General features: G+C 39.8%; 1 protein-coding gene across 1 annotated transcript; it reads left to right on the top strand.

Moving 5' to 3' along the window:
• Positions 1 to 1,928: 1,928 nt before the first annotated feature.
• Positions 1,929 to 16,992, top strand: LOC148815828 (uncharacterized). Its single transcript, XM_088904802.1, has 3 exons — positions 1,929 to 2,017; positions 8,683 to 8,790; positions 15,695 to 16,992. The coding sequence occupies exons 2-3, from the start codon at positions 8,693 to 8,695 to the stop codon at positions 16,695 to 16,697; spliced, it is 1,101 nt and encodes a 366-aa protein (XP_088760928.1). The 5' UTR covers positions 1,929 to 2,017; positions 8,683 to 8,692; the 3' UTR covers positions 16,698 to 16,992.

Genomic DNA, 16,992 nt, shown 5'->3' with positions numbered 1-16,992 from the left:
AAGTGAAACAATTGTGCTGCAAGCCTAATGAATAGGTTTAAATCTAATTTAGGATTGATATTACACTAAAATGTGTAAAAGTAGAGTTTTGTTTTTTTGTTAACTGTACCATTAAGGTGTCCACATTAGACCTACTGGATGATTGTCTCTTTGTGGAAAAAAAATATTAAAAAACAACATTTTAAAACCATATTTTATGAAGTATAATACAAAAGTATAAACTGTGTGAAAAAGTCTGAAAAGTATTATGCACAATATTTCAATATACTGCAACAATATGGCCCAGGTGTAGAATTACAGAAGGAGAAGGCTTATACTTTGTAATTTGAAAAACAGACTTTTACACGTATTGTATAACCCAGGTTCCCTGAAAGCTCCATGAGGCCAGGAACCTTCACCTGTTGTTTGGGAACCCCTGCATGTTATTGATAAATATACTTTATGGAAATAATAAATTAAATGAAGAGAACTCCAGTCCTTGAAGTCTTATCCAGTATCATAAAGTATGTCTAGTATTACTGTATATCTGCACTATATTACTTACTGTGAGAAATCAATTTTTTAATTGTTCACAATGAGAACAATATTAAGATCACTTTATTGGCCATATACAATTTCTTGTATTAGGAATTTGTCTTCTCACATACCCCAACTTGCTCTCCGGGGGACAAACAGACAGAGAAGGTTGGGGTCAGCATTAAGAACCTTGCTCAGGGGCCCAATGGAGTAGGATTCCTCTGCCAGCCACAGGACTTGAACCAGCAATCTTCAAGGCAATAGGAGCAGATCCTCAGCCACAGAGCCATCACACGAGCCATTAACACTCATTTTTGGCGATGTAATAGTATCCCCTCTAACCTGCTTGATTGTCTCTCCAGGGTTGAAGATGTAACTGCTCTATTTAATTAGTACATAATAACATTTGTAATGGATGTTATGGGTGGCTGACTGTGCTTTCCCCCCCACATCAAACACACAATTAATCATCAAAATAGTTATTCACATTTGGAGGGAATGCTTAACTCTCTAGGAGTCAAGACACAGAAGAAACAGGGCTAATGTAACAAAATCATAGTGAACATTTCTGTAAATATGCATTAGTAAAAGTGAAACAAAATGCTAAAAGATGAGCAAAGCGAATATGCCTTAACATCGAAAGCAGAACCTGTGTGGAAATATAGCACTGATAATATTAAATACTGGGTCTAAAGCAGGATAAAAACTTTATACATTATAATATAAATATACATTCATAACTATCTATCATAGATGCAAAGTATACTTTATTTACTATTACAAGCAGACTTGTGACAAATCAAATTGACATATGAATTGAACAGATCTTTACTTTTGTCGCATTAATGAGGTAACTTCTTCTATTAATGTAGATCATTCCTTTTGCTTCAGACCTTAAATAATTTCTTGTCTTGACATCTAGACATCCCTCCCATAAAATCCAGCTGGAAATGGCGTACAGTATAGTGTACATGTATAGTATAAAATGCAGTGACTGAAAGACTGAAAGAGCAGTGTAGCCAACAAACTTGTCTGATTCTGTGTTTGTCAAAGAAATAACTATTTTTTGTAGTATGGTGACTAAAACTGTACTTACAGTATTCAAAATGAGGTCTACTAGTGTTAACTGCTAATCTTGAGTACTTGTAGCATTCAAATTGCTTTTATTTCTTTTATGAAAATACAGAACTTTGTTTTACTGCCTGCAGCCTGAGGTTCATTGTTTTGTCCATGCTGCGCTCCTGATCTGGATCCTGACTGAATTCCAGTGAATGTTTTTCATGCAGTGTATTATTGACATGAATAAGCCATCAACTATAAAAATATTTAAAGAGCTGACTGCTCAAACCCTTTAAACAAACAAGAAGGAACATTTCCAGTTTAAGCAAACAAAAAAGGCTGATTTGTCTCTTCCTCCTCAGTTTGCATATAAAGAGATAGATCTATCTTATATTTAATGAGCAGGTGTCATTTTGCTTCGATCTCCTCTACACATTCAAGTGTAAGTAGTTTCAGTCTATGTTCTCTGCCTTATCTTTTGTGCTCTTTTCCATACATTTCTCTGCATTTTTTTAGTCCTTGTCCTTTTACTATGTTCACTTAACTGTAGAATTTGCTATTAGGTTTCTGCCCTCTGCTCACTTACACTTTTCATTGTCTTAATCGTTTCTCCTCTGCCATATCAAATTAATTTATGTTTTTAGAATTGTATACTTTAGCATAAATGTTTTTGTATTTAGGAGAGTTCTGGAAGGCAAGAGAGCTGGCAGATAATATTTTAGTTCTGAAACTTCAGAGTTCTTTCTGTTGTACAGTACGAAGCCTTCTAACTTAGTATGAGGTCTCTGTGCAGACCAGCTCAAATGGAAGGAACTGTTAGCACTGCTCAGTCACATGTTCTCAGTCCTGGGTAATAAAATAGGTTCTAAAATATCCTGAATGAACATCTTGTATATAGATTTATAACATTTTCCAATTTAATGTACTAATATGAAGATGTACTTTTACCATATATAAATAGCATATATAGTATAAATATGTATGTTGAGGTGTTGTAGTGTTCCCAGTGGGTAGGCAGGTCTAACAGGGAATCAAATGGTTTCCATTTTCTGAGGCAGATGTGGTACTGTACATTATCACCTAAAGTTCAGAACCACTGGCAAGGCAAGAACTCCTTTTTTTAGCCCCTTTCAACCTTGGGTTGGTAGTAGTTTGGTCAAATTGTAATTAATGCAATGTCACAATAAATTTATAGAAATCGTGTATTTAATATTTGGCGTGTGGAAATTGCCAGTAGAGGTTGACAAGACCCCCTGAAGAGATCAAAGGAACCGATACAGAGTTCTTAATAACAGAACTTGTAGTACAGGAGCTTTGGTTATATTTAACACACCTCGTTTCAAGCCCACCAAAGGGTAAAAAAACATAGTGCTCTTTATTTTACAGCACTGGGGAGAATCAACACCATAAACACATGCTTTTTATGGAAGATTTTTATGCTACCTGTGTCATAAGAACCCAAGCCCATGACAAATTCAAATGACCTATTCTACCAGAATACGCATCCATCCATTTTGTAAACTCTTGTTCCAATTCGGGGTCACGGGTGAGCTGAAGCCTATCCCAGCAAGCAACAGGCACAAGGCAGGGTATACCCTGGACAACACACGAGTCTGTCGCAGGGCACACACAGACTCAAACAAAAACACACTCACACCAGATCTAATTTTCCAAGAATCCAATATATTCCACCCCCAGGGCCAGAAATGAACCCAGCACTGCAAGGCATCAATGCTAAACACTTCACCACTGTGTCACAAATGACATTAATATCTTTTACTATTACCATTGTGAGCTAGGCCCGAAGTACTTGAAGAATTGTCCCCACATTATGTCCAGATGGGTCCTGGTGCTCCTCCACTCACTATTCTGAGCTCCTGAGGTGGAAGAGTCCTGAAATCACTGACTCCAATGACTCCAGCCCTACCAAATGTCAGGCAGCAGCTACAGATGCAGCCATTCAAAGTGCGCGGTACAGACACGTACCGGAGGTAATTGGCTATGGCGTCGCGCATTTTGACGCAAGATGACGCAGGGTACCGCGGTACGTGATTGGTTGACCGACAGGGGCACTCGTGGCCCGTTGGTCTGTCGTAGAAAGATTTACTGTAAACGTCTTTACTGTGCCCGTTGTAGTATTGAATATTCATATGGAATTGTACCACTGAAGGGAAATCTTAGTGCCTGAGCATAAAAAGAATAGGAGCATACTGCAACGCGTGTGAAGGCCATAAACGATATTAATTTTGGAACATAAACATACAGTATATGGCTGGTCTCTGTACTTTAAAGAAAACATACACAAAACATGGTTTCATTATGACCAGAATCGGTCTTGAGATATTTTTAACTTGATTTACAGTATTTGAGAGGTATGTCTTGACACCGATACTACGTAAATACTGCTCAAGTATATGTTTCTAGGTTTATATTATGCATTTCATACGGTCAAATTACTTTTGAGCAACTGATAAGAAGCGCGAAACGGTATGCCCAGGGCGTTTTAGTTTCATTTTGTGTGGGGACTGCTTTAACTATATCGCCGTGGATTGATTAGAGATATCAAGTACATACAAGTCATTTTTTAAATGTTGTAGTTCGTCTTGTAAAAATGTTACGAGTACATCATCTGTCAACAATTACACAGGTTCTGTTTCCATATTGCGGATTTTGGTTACGTAATATTATTTTCTAATTTCACGTTGTGAATATATGATTTGGGCAAACAGAGCCGCAAAGAAGTACATTATGGGTTGTTGGGTTTTTTTTTGCAGTTTTATCTAGAACAAGCGATGCTTAAACCTTTGTCTGATTCTTGTGAAACTATCCACACGACAGTTACCTAGGAGTTGACTTCAGTGATGTCACTGATGGGATGTTTCTAAAAATCCATCCACTGTAAAACGTCTTCTCCAGTTGTCCTGCATATGTATTCGCTAATGAAGCTGTGTGTTCTGAGCCTGGTTCTCTACATTTCTGTATGAACCAGCTTAGAGGGCTAAAGACAGCTTGTGTTTAAATTGAGTGTAAAGTAATTTATGCTTCTAAAGTCATGGTCAGCATTTATTATTGTACTGTGCTGTAAACTTGTTCTGTGCCTAATTACATTATTTTATAGCTTTATCAAATCTGTACATTGTCTATCGATAATGTTTCTGTAGTGCTTTTTCAGCACTCAGTATGTGAGCGTGCTGGTGGTGCTGTGGGTTAGGTTCCTGACTCCCATGTCACACGGTCTGTGATTGAATCCCATTGAACTATGACTTTATTTTTTAACAAACATTTCTTGAAAAAATGAAACGTTTCCCTTGGTAAGAGATTAAATAAAACCTCACTCGCACCAGACAAATTTATATTTCTAAATATCACAACATGATCGAATTTAAGTCTTTTTAATAACAATGAATAGTCACCTATGCGTTACAAAATAAACATTTATATTGATTTGAATTGCGTTTTGATTTAAATCGTAAATACGTGTTTAAATATATGTGTTTAAAGGCGATATACTGTATAAAAGCGCTGATTCTTATGGAATGTGTTCAGCCGGGGATTCAAAAAATTTATTTTTTTTAATCGCGTATCTAAGGAAAATTGCAGTATAACTTTGTTCATGCACATCATTATACAGTATCTCATTTTGTATTTCTATAAAAAAAATCATTTGCCCAGCCACTATTGTTGTTATTGTTTTTATCCTGCAAAGCGCTTTGAGGAGCACAGCTTTCTCACCACTTAGATTACTTTTTGACACCATCCTTACACAAAGCAGAAACTGATTGGATTTTCCGATGACATACAAGTGCAAAGATTACATATTTTAATCGTCTTTTTTCTGAACCAGGGAAAATCTGATCATGTTTCTCTATAACAATAATAAAAAACTTTATTTTACATATCACCTTTAAAAGTGGCATCTCAAAGCAATACAGTAGATGTAAACCACAGATTACAAAGTAAATACCCAGACAAATGCAAACGCGTTTTTAATAAAATGCTTTCATTCATTCAACAGAGAGAGAGCGTAAAACCTGGGTGTAACAGCTGTTCCTTTTTCTGATCACTCGCTCTCTGGATAAACGTCTCGCCTGTCCAGTTCTTTGATTTCCTAATTTGCCGATTATGCCTGCTGCGATCCACTCCTACCCTCACACCTAAAGAAGACTATTTTAAATTTCTTTGCGCATCCTTAAGGTGATATCACATAATATGGTGATATGTAAAATAATGTTTTTTTATTATTGTTATAGAGAAACATGATCAGATTTTCCCCGGTTCAGAAAAAAAGACCTAAAGTATACTAGTTAAGAAAAATAAATCTAAACGGGGAGAAAGCTATGCTGAAAGTTTATTAAGATACTTAGAAGACAAAGATATCCATTTATTTTAGTTAAAAATTCATATATCATCTTTAAAAGTGGAATCTCAAAGCAAAGTAAATACCCAACACTGATTGTACCCATCTGTCATGCTAATAAAGCACCTTGAATTGAATTGAATTGAGGGAGAGGGCGAGCGAGATAACCAGGACGTAAGGCAAATAAGATACACTCCACAGGCATTCACAACAGCGACATATGAAACGTTTGCACATATAGTTAAGTTATTACTTGGTTTTCAAAGTGCAATGAAATAGAATATTGTTGTTGTTGCTGTTCTTGTTGTTTTTATCCTGTAAAGCGTTTTGAGAAGCCACCTTTAAAGGCGATATATACTGTAAAAGCGCTGATTCTTATGGAATGTGTTCCGCCGGGGATTCAAATTTTTTTTTATTTTTTTTAAATCACGTATCTAAAGAAATCTCAGTATAACTTTGTTCATGCACAAACAGTGGCATGTTACATTATTAATTTGGGTGTCTTAATTCGATGTATTTAAAGCAGTGAACTATTGTAGGTGTAACATAACATTCAGAAATACAATCGAGAATAGTTTTGTGGTGTTTGTTTAGATGAAACGTTCCTAAAACGTATAACGTAACAAAATTAAAGACGATTTAAATCTAATCTTTCCACTGTAATCTGTCATCGGAAAGTTTCTGCTTTGTGTAAGGATGGTATCAAAAAGTAATCTTAAGTGGTGAGAAAGCTGTGCTCAATGTATTTAAGGGACTTAAAAGTAAAAGGAGATGCTTCATATTTCTTGACTAATTTTAAAAACTAAGTGATAAATGCAGACGCTCCCTCTGTGCCGCGCCGGGTGTAAATATCAAAATATACATTCGTCCCGGGCACAGGCCGAAGAGCGCCCGGCTGGGGCGCGTGGGGAAGAGCAGGACAGGAGTGAAAGGCGGGGTTTAGGAAGGTGTACAGTCTGGGCAGGTATAGATTACACTTTTCTAAAACGTATTTGAAAAATAAAAATGATTACAATCTAATCCTTCCACGTTTGATCCCAAAATCCCAAGAAAAATAAATCTAAATGGGTAGAAAGCTATGCTGAAAGTTTGTTAAGATACTTAGAAGACAAAGATACTGTACCAATTTATGTTGCATTAGTTTGATTATGATTAAAAAACACATATAATTAAACACGCGTTTGCGATTTAAATCAAAACACGATTTAAATCAATATAAATGTTTATATTGTAACGCATACTGTCCAGCCTCCATTTCTCTATAAAACTTTACTCTATTACACACACACAATAGAAGCAGGGACCGTTGTCAGAAGGGAAGAAGGTGACTATTCATTGTTATCAAAAATGACTTAGAATCGATCATGTTGTGATATTTTGAAATATAAAAGTCAATTGATTGTCCATAATATTGCTATTCTATTTTTTCGAAGAAATGTTTGTTAAAAGAAAAGTCCAGCACCAGCTGGATTTGAACACACAACTCGTGAGTTAGTAATTGGGCACGTAGACCAGTGGACTACAAGGGAAGTCGCACAAAGAAAGAGGCGAAACAGCCCTACACAGCCCTGTCGCAGTACACGAATATAATCATATCGTTATTAAATTCTTTAGATACGAGATTCCATATTATATTAGCAGAAAAGCTTAAAACTACCACTTTTTCACACGCTATTTCACAAGTTAGTTAAATACTTCGATGCTTAAAATGTTTAGGGAGAAATGGAATACCGGTGTGTATTTTTCCTTTAAAGTACCGATTCCTGGAATCTGACTGGCTGACACCCTTCTGAAGTGGTTCCATAATATCTAGTATACGGAAAAGAAAGCGTTGATAAAAAAGCCTGGATTCTCATGTATCTCATACAAGTATCTTTTAATACAGTCTTTGCTGTGCTCTTGAGGATCCTTTTTGAGGATCGTTTTTTATGCCCGTTGAAGTAAAACAAAATGCCTGACAAAGTAGGGCTTGGACAGATTCCAAGTGCTTGTACAAATGTGCTAAAGAAATTATACTTTGAGTATACAGCTTGTCCAAAGTCATTCATTATTAATACTATTAGTAATATCTTCGGTAAAGGCTTTGATGTATAAATATTTCTGATAAAGGTAGATTGTGTACTTTTGTCCAACTGAGCAATCTTGCTTTCATAAAATATACCAACATTTTAATGACTGATGATTAACATGCTATAATACACAGTTCAAATTTAAAAGCTCAAATGCTGTACATGAGAGGTTAAGCTCCCCCTGGCGGTTTTACAAGGTGATGCCGGATACTTTCTGGCATGACGTCAAATGACACGATTAACCGTGTGATACTGCGTGATACCGCGACACGCCCACCGGGGTTTGTTGCGAAATACCCCACCCATTTTGAATGGCTGCATCTGTATGTTGTATAGCATCTATTGCACATTGCACAAGGTCTCCCATTCAAAGCCCAGCAGTGCTTAGCTCGTAAGAACAATCAAGAATGGCAGTATTTCTGAGTTTTTGGCCATATGTTTTAAATAATATTGGTGAAATTTATGTGTCACTTCAAATTTAAATGATAGAATTAAATAGATTTACAGTATATGTAGTTCAAGTGGGTTTCACACACCTGAAGAAGACTTCACAATATGTTTCTTTTCTTCTCTTCTCAGCATGGAATAAACCTTTACTTGTTCCTTTGTAGATTTATATGTACAGTATAAAAGTTCAGTCAGAATTATTTTTATATGTGTAATTGGTGTGGTGTGTTTCAGCAAGAAGAAGATGCAAATCAGTAGGTTGGCCCTGGTGCTGCTTCTGCAAATCAGCATCGGCACTGCAGAAGAAGTCCATCCAGAGGTCATGAGAAAGCTGGTCAAGGAGTAAGTATACGGATATAAAGGTCATTCTGTGAGATTAAAGCAAAGACAAAGCTGGACATCCCCCAGACCAATGTCGACCTTAACCGCTTTTACCGCAGGATCCGTCTCAGAGCACATTTTGCCGACAATTCCTCTTCACAGGCAGCTGATAACAACCCGGTTATTGATGTCATTAACAACATTAATCCCAAACAGAGCTGTTGGACTCCCTCCTCTGGCCGTTTTCCACCAGTTGATTATTTCATCAACCAATGCACTAATCAAGCTCCCAAGGCACTCTCTATACCCAGTAAACATAGGTCTAACCTCACCCAAGGAGAAAATCAGGCGCACCAGTCTCTCCGCAACAGGGATGATATCGTCATCAAACCAGCGGACAAAGGAGGTCTGTTGTGGTGTGGCGTAAGGATCTATACATCTCTGAAGCCTCTAGACAACTAACTGACACTTCTGCCTACCTCCCTCTCCAACAGGACCCTACCACTGACTACCAAAAGGAAGTGATATCCACCATTTCTCTTCTTATCAGCAGTAATGAGCTCCCCCAGGAGGCAAACCGGCTCATCATGGAACATCCACAGGTATCTCAATTTTACCTCCTCCCCAAAATCCACAAACCGGACACCCCTGGACGCCCCATCGTATCAGCATGTAACTGTCCAACTACTTACATCTCAGCCTTTCTCGACAGCCTCATGAGGGATACCCCAGCAGTGTGATTTACAGGGCCCTTGCCCGAGCCAAAAACACCCCCCGGACCATCAACCCGATCAGGAACTCCCGCCGTAACAACCGCATTCCTCTGGTGCTTCCTTACCACCCTAACACACTTCCTATCCCCAGGACCATTAACCACAACTTTTCCATCCTACAGGATGATCCCTCCATTGGGGCCCTCTTTTCTGATCGCCCTATCATCTCATATTGCCGACCACCTAATCTGCGTAACCTCCTTGTTCACAGCTCCCTTGACCGCCCTCAACAACCATCCACACCAGGCACTTTCCCTTGCGACAGAGCTCGCTGTATATGCCCAGCCATCTACATTGGAGAAACAGGAAGGAGACTCGGAGACCGTTTCAGAGAACACGTCAGGGCTGTAAAGATTAAAGATCTCTCCAAGCCCATTGTTTCTCATTTCACCTCTGACGGCCACGACCACTGTAATCTCTCCGTCTGTGTTCTCAAAGACGGTTTTCCAAACTCATACATCAGAAAGACCACCGAAACTAAAATTATTCTGCAGCTAGGATCACACCTTCTCCCTTCCCTTAACGACAGACTACTGTTCTTTTAAATTTTCTCCATTCATTGGAAGTTTCATTTTACACCTCTCTGCACCCATTCTGACTTCACACCTCTTGATTGGCCTCTCTTTCTGTCCCCTGCTCCCGCCTCTCACTCCTCCTCCCTCCCAACCTTTGTTCTCCCGCTACTTTACCTTTGCCTACTGCCCTGTCTCTCTCACACCTGAAGAAGGCTCCATGGCCGAAACGTTGTGTTCTCTTTCTTCTTTTTTTCAGCATGGAATAAACCTATTACTTGTTCCTTTGCAGCCTACGCATGCTGACGCAGCTACCCACCTGAACTACATTATCATTAGTTGACTTTCAGTTTTAAGCAGTGAAATTGATTGCATGGTACAGTCATTCTGGTTGAAGGGTAAGTGTGAATGCCCTCATGGTTATATTAGGTACAAATATAACATTATGACTAAATGCCAGTCAAAAGTCCATGCACATTCTTCTGCATTGAACATTGTCACAGTTTTCTTAAAGTTGCAGCTCAGCTATTGCTAGTGTAACAGGAGGCAGGTAGGAAATATGGATCCTGTGCAGGACTCAGGAGAGAGATAGAGAACACCATTCCAAATTGCTAAACAAAATGTAATTCAGGAAACAAGCAAGAAGGTCAGAAAACGAGAGAGACAACTAGAGAGCAACAACCAGAAACTAAAGACTAAGTTGTAAACAAGGGGCAAGCTAGAAGGTCAGATACCGAATATAAACTAGTCAAGAAATAACGCACACTTGGGAGCCCGAGGAGAATCCGCTATAGTGAGCGTGGAAGTGAGGAAAGAAGGGAACTGAAATAGTGACGGGAGTGAACGGTGATACTGCAGGTGCAATACCTGCCACGTGAGCGTTTGTAACACACAGTGCGCATGGAAATGCGAGACAGGTCAAAGATGCGTAACAGGTAATTTGTAGTTGCTATCATTGCACAATGTAATAGGTTTTTCATATAGTCAAATGATCATTGGTACCTTGTAATTCGGAAATAATTTCCTATCTCGAATAAGGAAATACCACATGACATATTTTTTGCTTGATGGTAGCTTTTCATAAGTAAGAAATCATGTTTGATCATTTTAGAAATGCAAACTGCAAAAGAATGAAGTGGAGAACTGGGAACAGATGGATATACAATCATTATAAGGAAAGACGGTCACACTTCAAACACATAACATTACAGCCTCAAAATTAATTCATCCCTAAAACAATGAAGTTCAAGTTGATGATTAAAAGGATTATAGGACTAATGGTTTGTTTGAGATATTAAGAAAAAACTGCAGGTAGAGAATAAAATATGATGATGCAGAAATAAAACATGATGAAGATATTGCAACATGCTATAGAGAGGCTAGGACAGATAAAAACTCATAAATCAACCACTGTTCTCCTTTACCAGGGCAGAATGTTGCAATCTTGAACAAGCAGCTCTTTGGCCTTAACCTTCCAAGGAAATCACCACCCTGTCTGTGGTCCCCTCCTCTTTTCCACAGTTTCCTCTCACTCTACTTTCCCTTTTCCTTCCTCTCCATTCCTCTGCCCTGTTGATTCAAGCACACAACATCAGCCAGCACCAACGCTGCACTGTGTGGATGCCAGAGTAAAAACAACAGATTCTGACACAGAGGCGCTCAGGCATAATTCCACAGATGGTAGCTCCTTAACCAAGCACCGACACCAACTGTCTCTTTAAAATGCGATTTTTGCTCTCACTAAACCCATTCAAAGCAGCAGCAGGATGAAACACTTAGGTCATGGCAATGGTGCTTGCTACCACTGCTTATCCTCCCTAAACCTCAGGCTCCTCAGAGGGTACTCCAATGTGGTAAATATTTTCACAGTCCTTCTCATTCTTGACTGGCAAAACAGCCCAAAGCTTTTGTCACTTGCAGAGCCCCTCTGCTGCAAGTTCCACTTGCTTCCATATGTAAGCATATCTCACTCTCTGCATTCCCTTGATCTTCACTTTTGTTTCTCATTGTCTGAATTACCAAGCAGTCCTCTGCTCACACAGCTAATGTTAGTCCATACCACCCACCAGTGGGGGTTGGACAGGAGGAGTGACATTTCCAAGAACAAGGGAGTCATAGTTCAGAGGTAGTGGCCAGTGCGCTCCAGAATGGACTCTGCTTCACAGGGATACTCACAGGGATACTGGACATACAGGGAGGATGGTCCCTATGCGGTACCTAAAGAGTTAAAGTCTGAGTCAGGTTCAGAGATCCGTGGGAAAAAGGCAAGAGAGAAGGTATCCAAACCAGAGAAGGGCAAGGCTGAGGTCGAAGTCGAGAAGGCAGGTCCAAGAGTCAAAAGGGGGAGATCAACGAGTAGGCTTCCAAATCCGAGGGGCGAGACAGTAGACGAAGTTGAGGTTGAGTTCTGTGGTTAGTAACTAAGAGTTAGAAGGCAAAGAGATACGAAGGCAAGGCAGGTGAACTAACATACAACCAATACCGGGCGAAGAGCAGAGGGTTCAGAGGGGTTTAAGTACTGTGCGAGGAAGAAGGTGCATTGATTGAGGAAGTGTCGTGGTTGGCTGATTTGCAGGGGCGGTGTCTTTTGGCAGAAGTGCTCAGGGCTGGAGTGTAGTTAGTGTGGGTGCGTTTCTGTGTGAGAATACGGTGAGTAGAGGGCGCGGGCTGAAAGGTCTGCACCTGAGCCAGCAGGGTGGTCAATGGGGAGAGTGCCAGGCACCAAGCTGGGTATGTTTATCAAAGCCAAACCCTGGACCAGGCCAAGCAGTTCGCCCATGGAGAACCAGATTCATTGCAGAGTCCCCAGCTACACTGCCACACTCAGCAGGCTGGAGCAGTACTGAAAATCATAGCATCAGATGGTCCCCCAAAAGAGTCTGAGCATGCCAGGGAGCAGGGAAATGACAGGGAAAATCCAGGCAGACAGGGAAACGGGAACGAGGCAGAGAGGACAGCACTGGAAAAGCAATCTGGTGATTCGAGCATGAATCACAGGGCAGGGATGCAAGTAACCTGATGCCGGATTGCCAAGGAGAAGCTTAGTAGAGCTTACAGTAAATAACTCAGAGCGCTTGATGCAATATGGTATCTGGTCTCCTCAGCAATCAGTGCAAAGCACTGAGTGTAGAGGTGTGGCCCTCAGCCACTACATGAGAAAGACAAGTCTGCGGTCACTACAGCTGCAACATGCCTGTTGCTTCATGGCAGAGGGGATGTACAGTAACTCCTGCTTTTAAAGAGCTCTGGCTTTAAAAAGCCAATGTTTCAATTGTTTAGAAGTTTATTTGCATCAATTCTTCTGGGGTGTGTTGGCAAAACACCTAAAACACCTTTTACTTCAAACAAAGTATTCATCTCACTTTTAAGTTTGTACTCTGCCTCAGGCTCTTGCTGTATTCTCCTAAATGTTTAAAGACTTAACAGATTTAAAAGGTTCTTTCAGATCATATTTAGAGATTTAGAGAGGACTCATGTTTTCAGTGTTTTTGGGTATATTCTTGGTGGCCTCCTTGACCAGTGCTCTTCCTGCCTGGATACACCGTTTCTGAGGACTCCCTGTTTGTCACACTTTCATAGTTATTCCATATTTTCTACATTTCTTTATAATGGACTTTAGTGTGCTTTGGAGGATATGTAATGCCTTAGATATTTTCTTATACTCGTTCTCTGAATGATGCTTTCCAATTATCCCAGGTTTACTTTGAAAGGTCCTTTGTCTTCATGATGTAGCTTTTATTGGGAGCTGTAGTAATCAGTTGTGGGACCTCCAAGTGAAACACCCTAATTGCACACAAATTCATTCAACAAATTATGTGACTTCTAAAGATGTTTGGTTACATCAGAGCCTATTTAGGTTAATTATAGTAAAGGGGGTGTATACTTATACAATCACTTATTTTCTGTTTTATATTTGTTTATAATTTATGTAATAGTGTCTGGTTTTACGTGTACTGCCTGAGCACCGGCAGAGCACTTCTTTTCCTTAGCCAGGGAATGAGCGTTGTCGTAAGGTGATTCTTCTTCATTATATATGACATCGGGTTTTTCCATTAAAGGGAAAAAATAATCGTTCCGTAGCTGTTTCGCTACCACGCTGGTTCAAAGCTTGAACCCCGTCCGCGATCTCGTGGGGATCTTAAATAGTAAACTTGAAGTGCCTCAGGTGTGGTAGCTGCGCATTCCCACGTGCCGCGGAGTAGGGAGTGCAGTGGGAGGTGTGCTCCACCTTTAGGAGAATCTGTAGAAGTATGTTTTCAGTTTTACATTAAAGAGTACTTTATGTTGATCAATGGCAAAACATTCCCCCCAAAAAATACATTGTGATTTCATATTGTAACTGTTATGCCAGACCTCTTGGATGGAAAAAGGGGCATGACGAATTCATTATTTCTGGATCCTGTTCAGCGGTGAAGACAAAGGAGTTTGCTGGATGGTGATAATGGGAAATAGAAGGAGGGACGGTGGATGACCGAGATGTGCAGATGAAGCTGGCAGGAAACCAACAAGGAGGAGAGATGCACAGGAAAGGCAGACGGATCTTGGATGAGGTCAAGGAGGGTTGATAGGTGATTAGCAGTGGCAAGGTCTGTGAACTGGAGCTGGGAGACCAGAAACTAAGAAAAAACTGCAGTTACCTTCTGGAAACCTGAAATAGAGAGCAAACACACAAACACGCCGTGGAATTGGATGGAATAATTATGGGAACACTGGGGCTCATCAGGGCAACACAGTAACACAGTAAAATGTGAAAAAGTCCAAGGTGTTATTTAGCAGAAGTTCATGATGAGGTCAACTTCTAATCTTACACTTCTGCTCTCTTCCATGTGGTTTAAATATTTGCTAACTGCCTGCCAACGCTGCGCACATTTTTCTATTGTCCCTCTTCCCACGCTTGGCTCTGCCTCCCTGGTTCCTTCCTTGTAAGCGAGGGGATCTTCACCCAACATTCATTTTCTCACCCAGATGAGTACTAAATATGCTAGACCTTTATATTTGTCAGCTTGTTTTATCATGATTACAATTTCACAGAACTACCAAAGTCACAAAATATCTGAATCAGGAAACTTTATTCCTGTCAGCTGGACCTATGTTACTGGTTTAGCTAATGAATAAGCTAATGAAATGATTCAATTCAAACACTATTAAGGCAAAAATAAAAATAAAAACAGAAATGGTCCAGTTCTTCTAAGATGTAGGCAGGACAGCAGATTAATTAAAGAATATGTTATCATATGTTTAGACTTCCAGAAAGATCTTGATAGGTTTCATCACAATGATTTAAGTCTCAGTTTAAAGCCACAGAATTTAAGACAGTATACACATGAATTGAGATCTTAACAAATGGGTAGCAATGCATCATTGTAACGACCACAGTGTCTATTTGGGATGATGTGAGCAAATTTCAATATCTTGTCAGCTTCTCTTTCTGGATATTTTTATGTATACTTGCTAAATAGTGTTTTTGTCTTAAAAACAGTGTTTTTCTTATTACTATGTTTTGTGATGGGTCTGCAACCAGAGCTTTAAGCAGAAGATGGATTTATCTAATTCTTGTCTCAGAAATTTGAATTATGTTCTTCTCCTTGACAAAAGTTGATATTTTTTCACTTTCTTTTTGCACCCTTTTCTCTTTCACAGCTTCCTCATTACAAACTACCAGAGATCTGGCTTTCTAAACCAGATGAGCTTTATGATTGGCCTGAGCCCAGAACAGTGCAGGGATGCAAGCAGAGTCAGGTACTATATGGATGGAAAGAATGAGCCTATCCCCAACATTGCAACCTCAGTAAAAGATTTCAACACTGCAAACACAGCCAACTACATGGCTGTCCTGCCAGATCCACATCAGAAATGTTCTGAATTTAAAATGCTGAGGCAGCCAGAAAGTGGATGGGACGTGGCGGCAGGGCAGCAGTCCAGGGAAATGACCGGGGCTGAGTGGCTGGGAGGGAAGTTGCAGCAGACTCTTCAAGGTGGAGGATGTGTGGTATTCTACACCACCAACAGTCCCTGCTTGAAATACTGTTTTAATGACACAAGTGACCGAAGGATTGACAAGCCCCTCTCTGAGGACCCCTTTCGATCCTGGAAGGACAGACAAAATGTTGCCTTGTACTTTGTGTATACCCAGACCTACAAGAATGATGAGAAGTGCATGGAGAGTGTCCAACAAGGGTTTAGTAACTTGGCCAACATGGACTTCCATATTTGGAACTGTCCTTATGAAGTGCAGAAGATTTGTCCTGAGTGCAAAGCCATGACCTCATGCAACATCTGCAAGGACAAGACGACCTGGTGCAACAATTGCAAAGAGAGGATGAGACGGTGCAGAGACTGCCAAGTAGCCGGCTATGACAAGGCATGTCAAACTTGTGCAGAATTTGAGAAAGATTGCCCAATGTGCAACAGGATCCCCAAAGAAAAACAAATAAAATGTAAAGACTGCTACGCTCGTAGGCAAAATTGTGAGGAATGCAAAACCATGAGAGTGTACTGTGAAACCTGTGTGAAGACTCAAACGGAGTGTTTCGAGTGTGAGAAAACCAGGGACCGTGCCTGTGAGGACTGTCGGAACCGTCACCTCGAGTGCGACAGCTGCCTGAGCACACGCATCAAGTGCCAGGTGAAGAACTACAATTGATCACGGAATACACTGGACATGAAATCAGGGTGGAAAATGTTGAGTTTTGGCATTATGTTTTCAATTCTAAAGCTTTGAATTGGCTTGTTTTAGTGAGAATGCCTGTGAAATCTGAGCAAAATATTTTGATTTCGAGTTTATGCTACATACAGTTATGCTATAAAACAATCTATATGTAGAAAACTAATATTAGAGGGGAAAAAAAGATTAATGTATTCACTTTTTTATTATAATTTTGTTAATTAATAACAAAATAGAATTCCTGTTCATTAAAATGATTAAAGCTCCTAAGCAT

The sequence above is a fragment of the Atractosteus spatula genome, chromosome 24 (genome assembly GCF_055471065.1).
Source record: "Atractosteus spatula isolate fAtrSpa1 chromosome 24, fAtrSpa1.hap1, whole genome shotgun sequence".
NCBI lineage: Eukaryota > Metazoa > Chordata > Actinopteri > Semionotiformes > Lepisosteidae > Atractosteus > Atractosteus spatula.
Note: the sequence above shows the minus strand (reverse complement) of the source record. Positions and strands in the feature narration are given on the sequence as shown.

Coding starts and splice junctions, on each gene's coding strand:
- LOC148815828 (XM_088904802.1), top strand. CDS start 8,693: ATGCAAATCAGTAGGTTGGCCCTGGTGCTGCTTCTGCAAATCAGCATC. Junction 8,791..15,694: donor ATGAGAAAGCTGGTCAAGGA/GTAAGTATACGG, acceptor TCTCTTTCACAG/CTTCCTCATTACAAACTACC.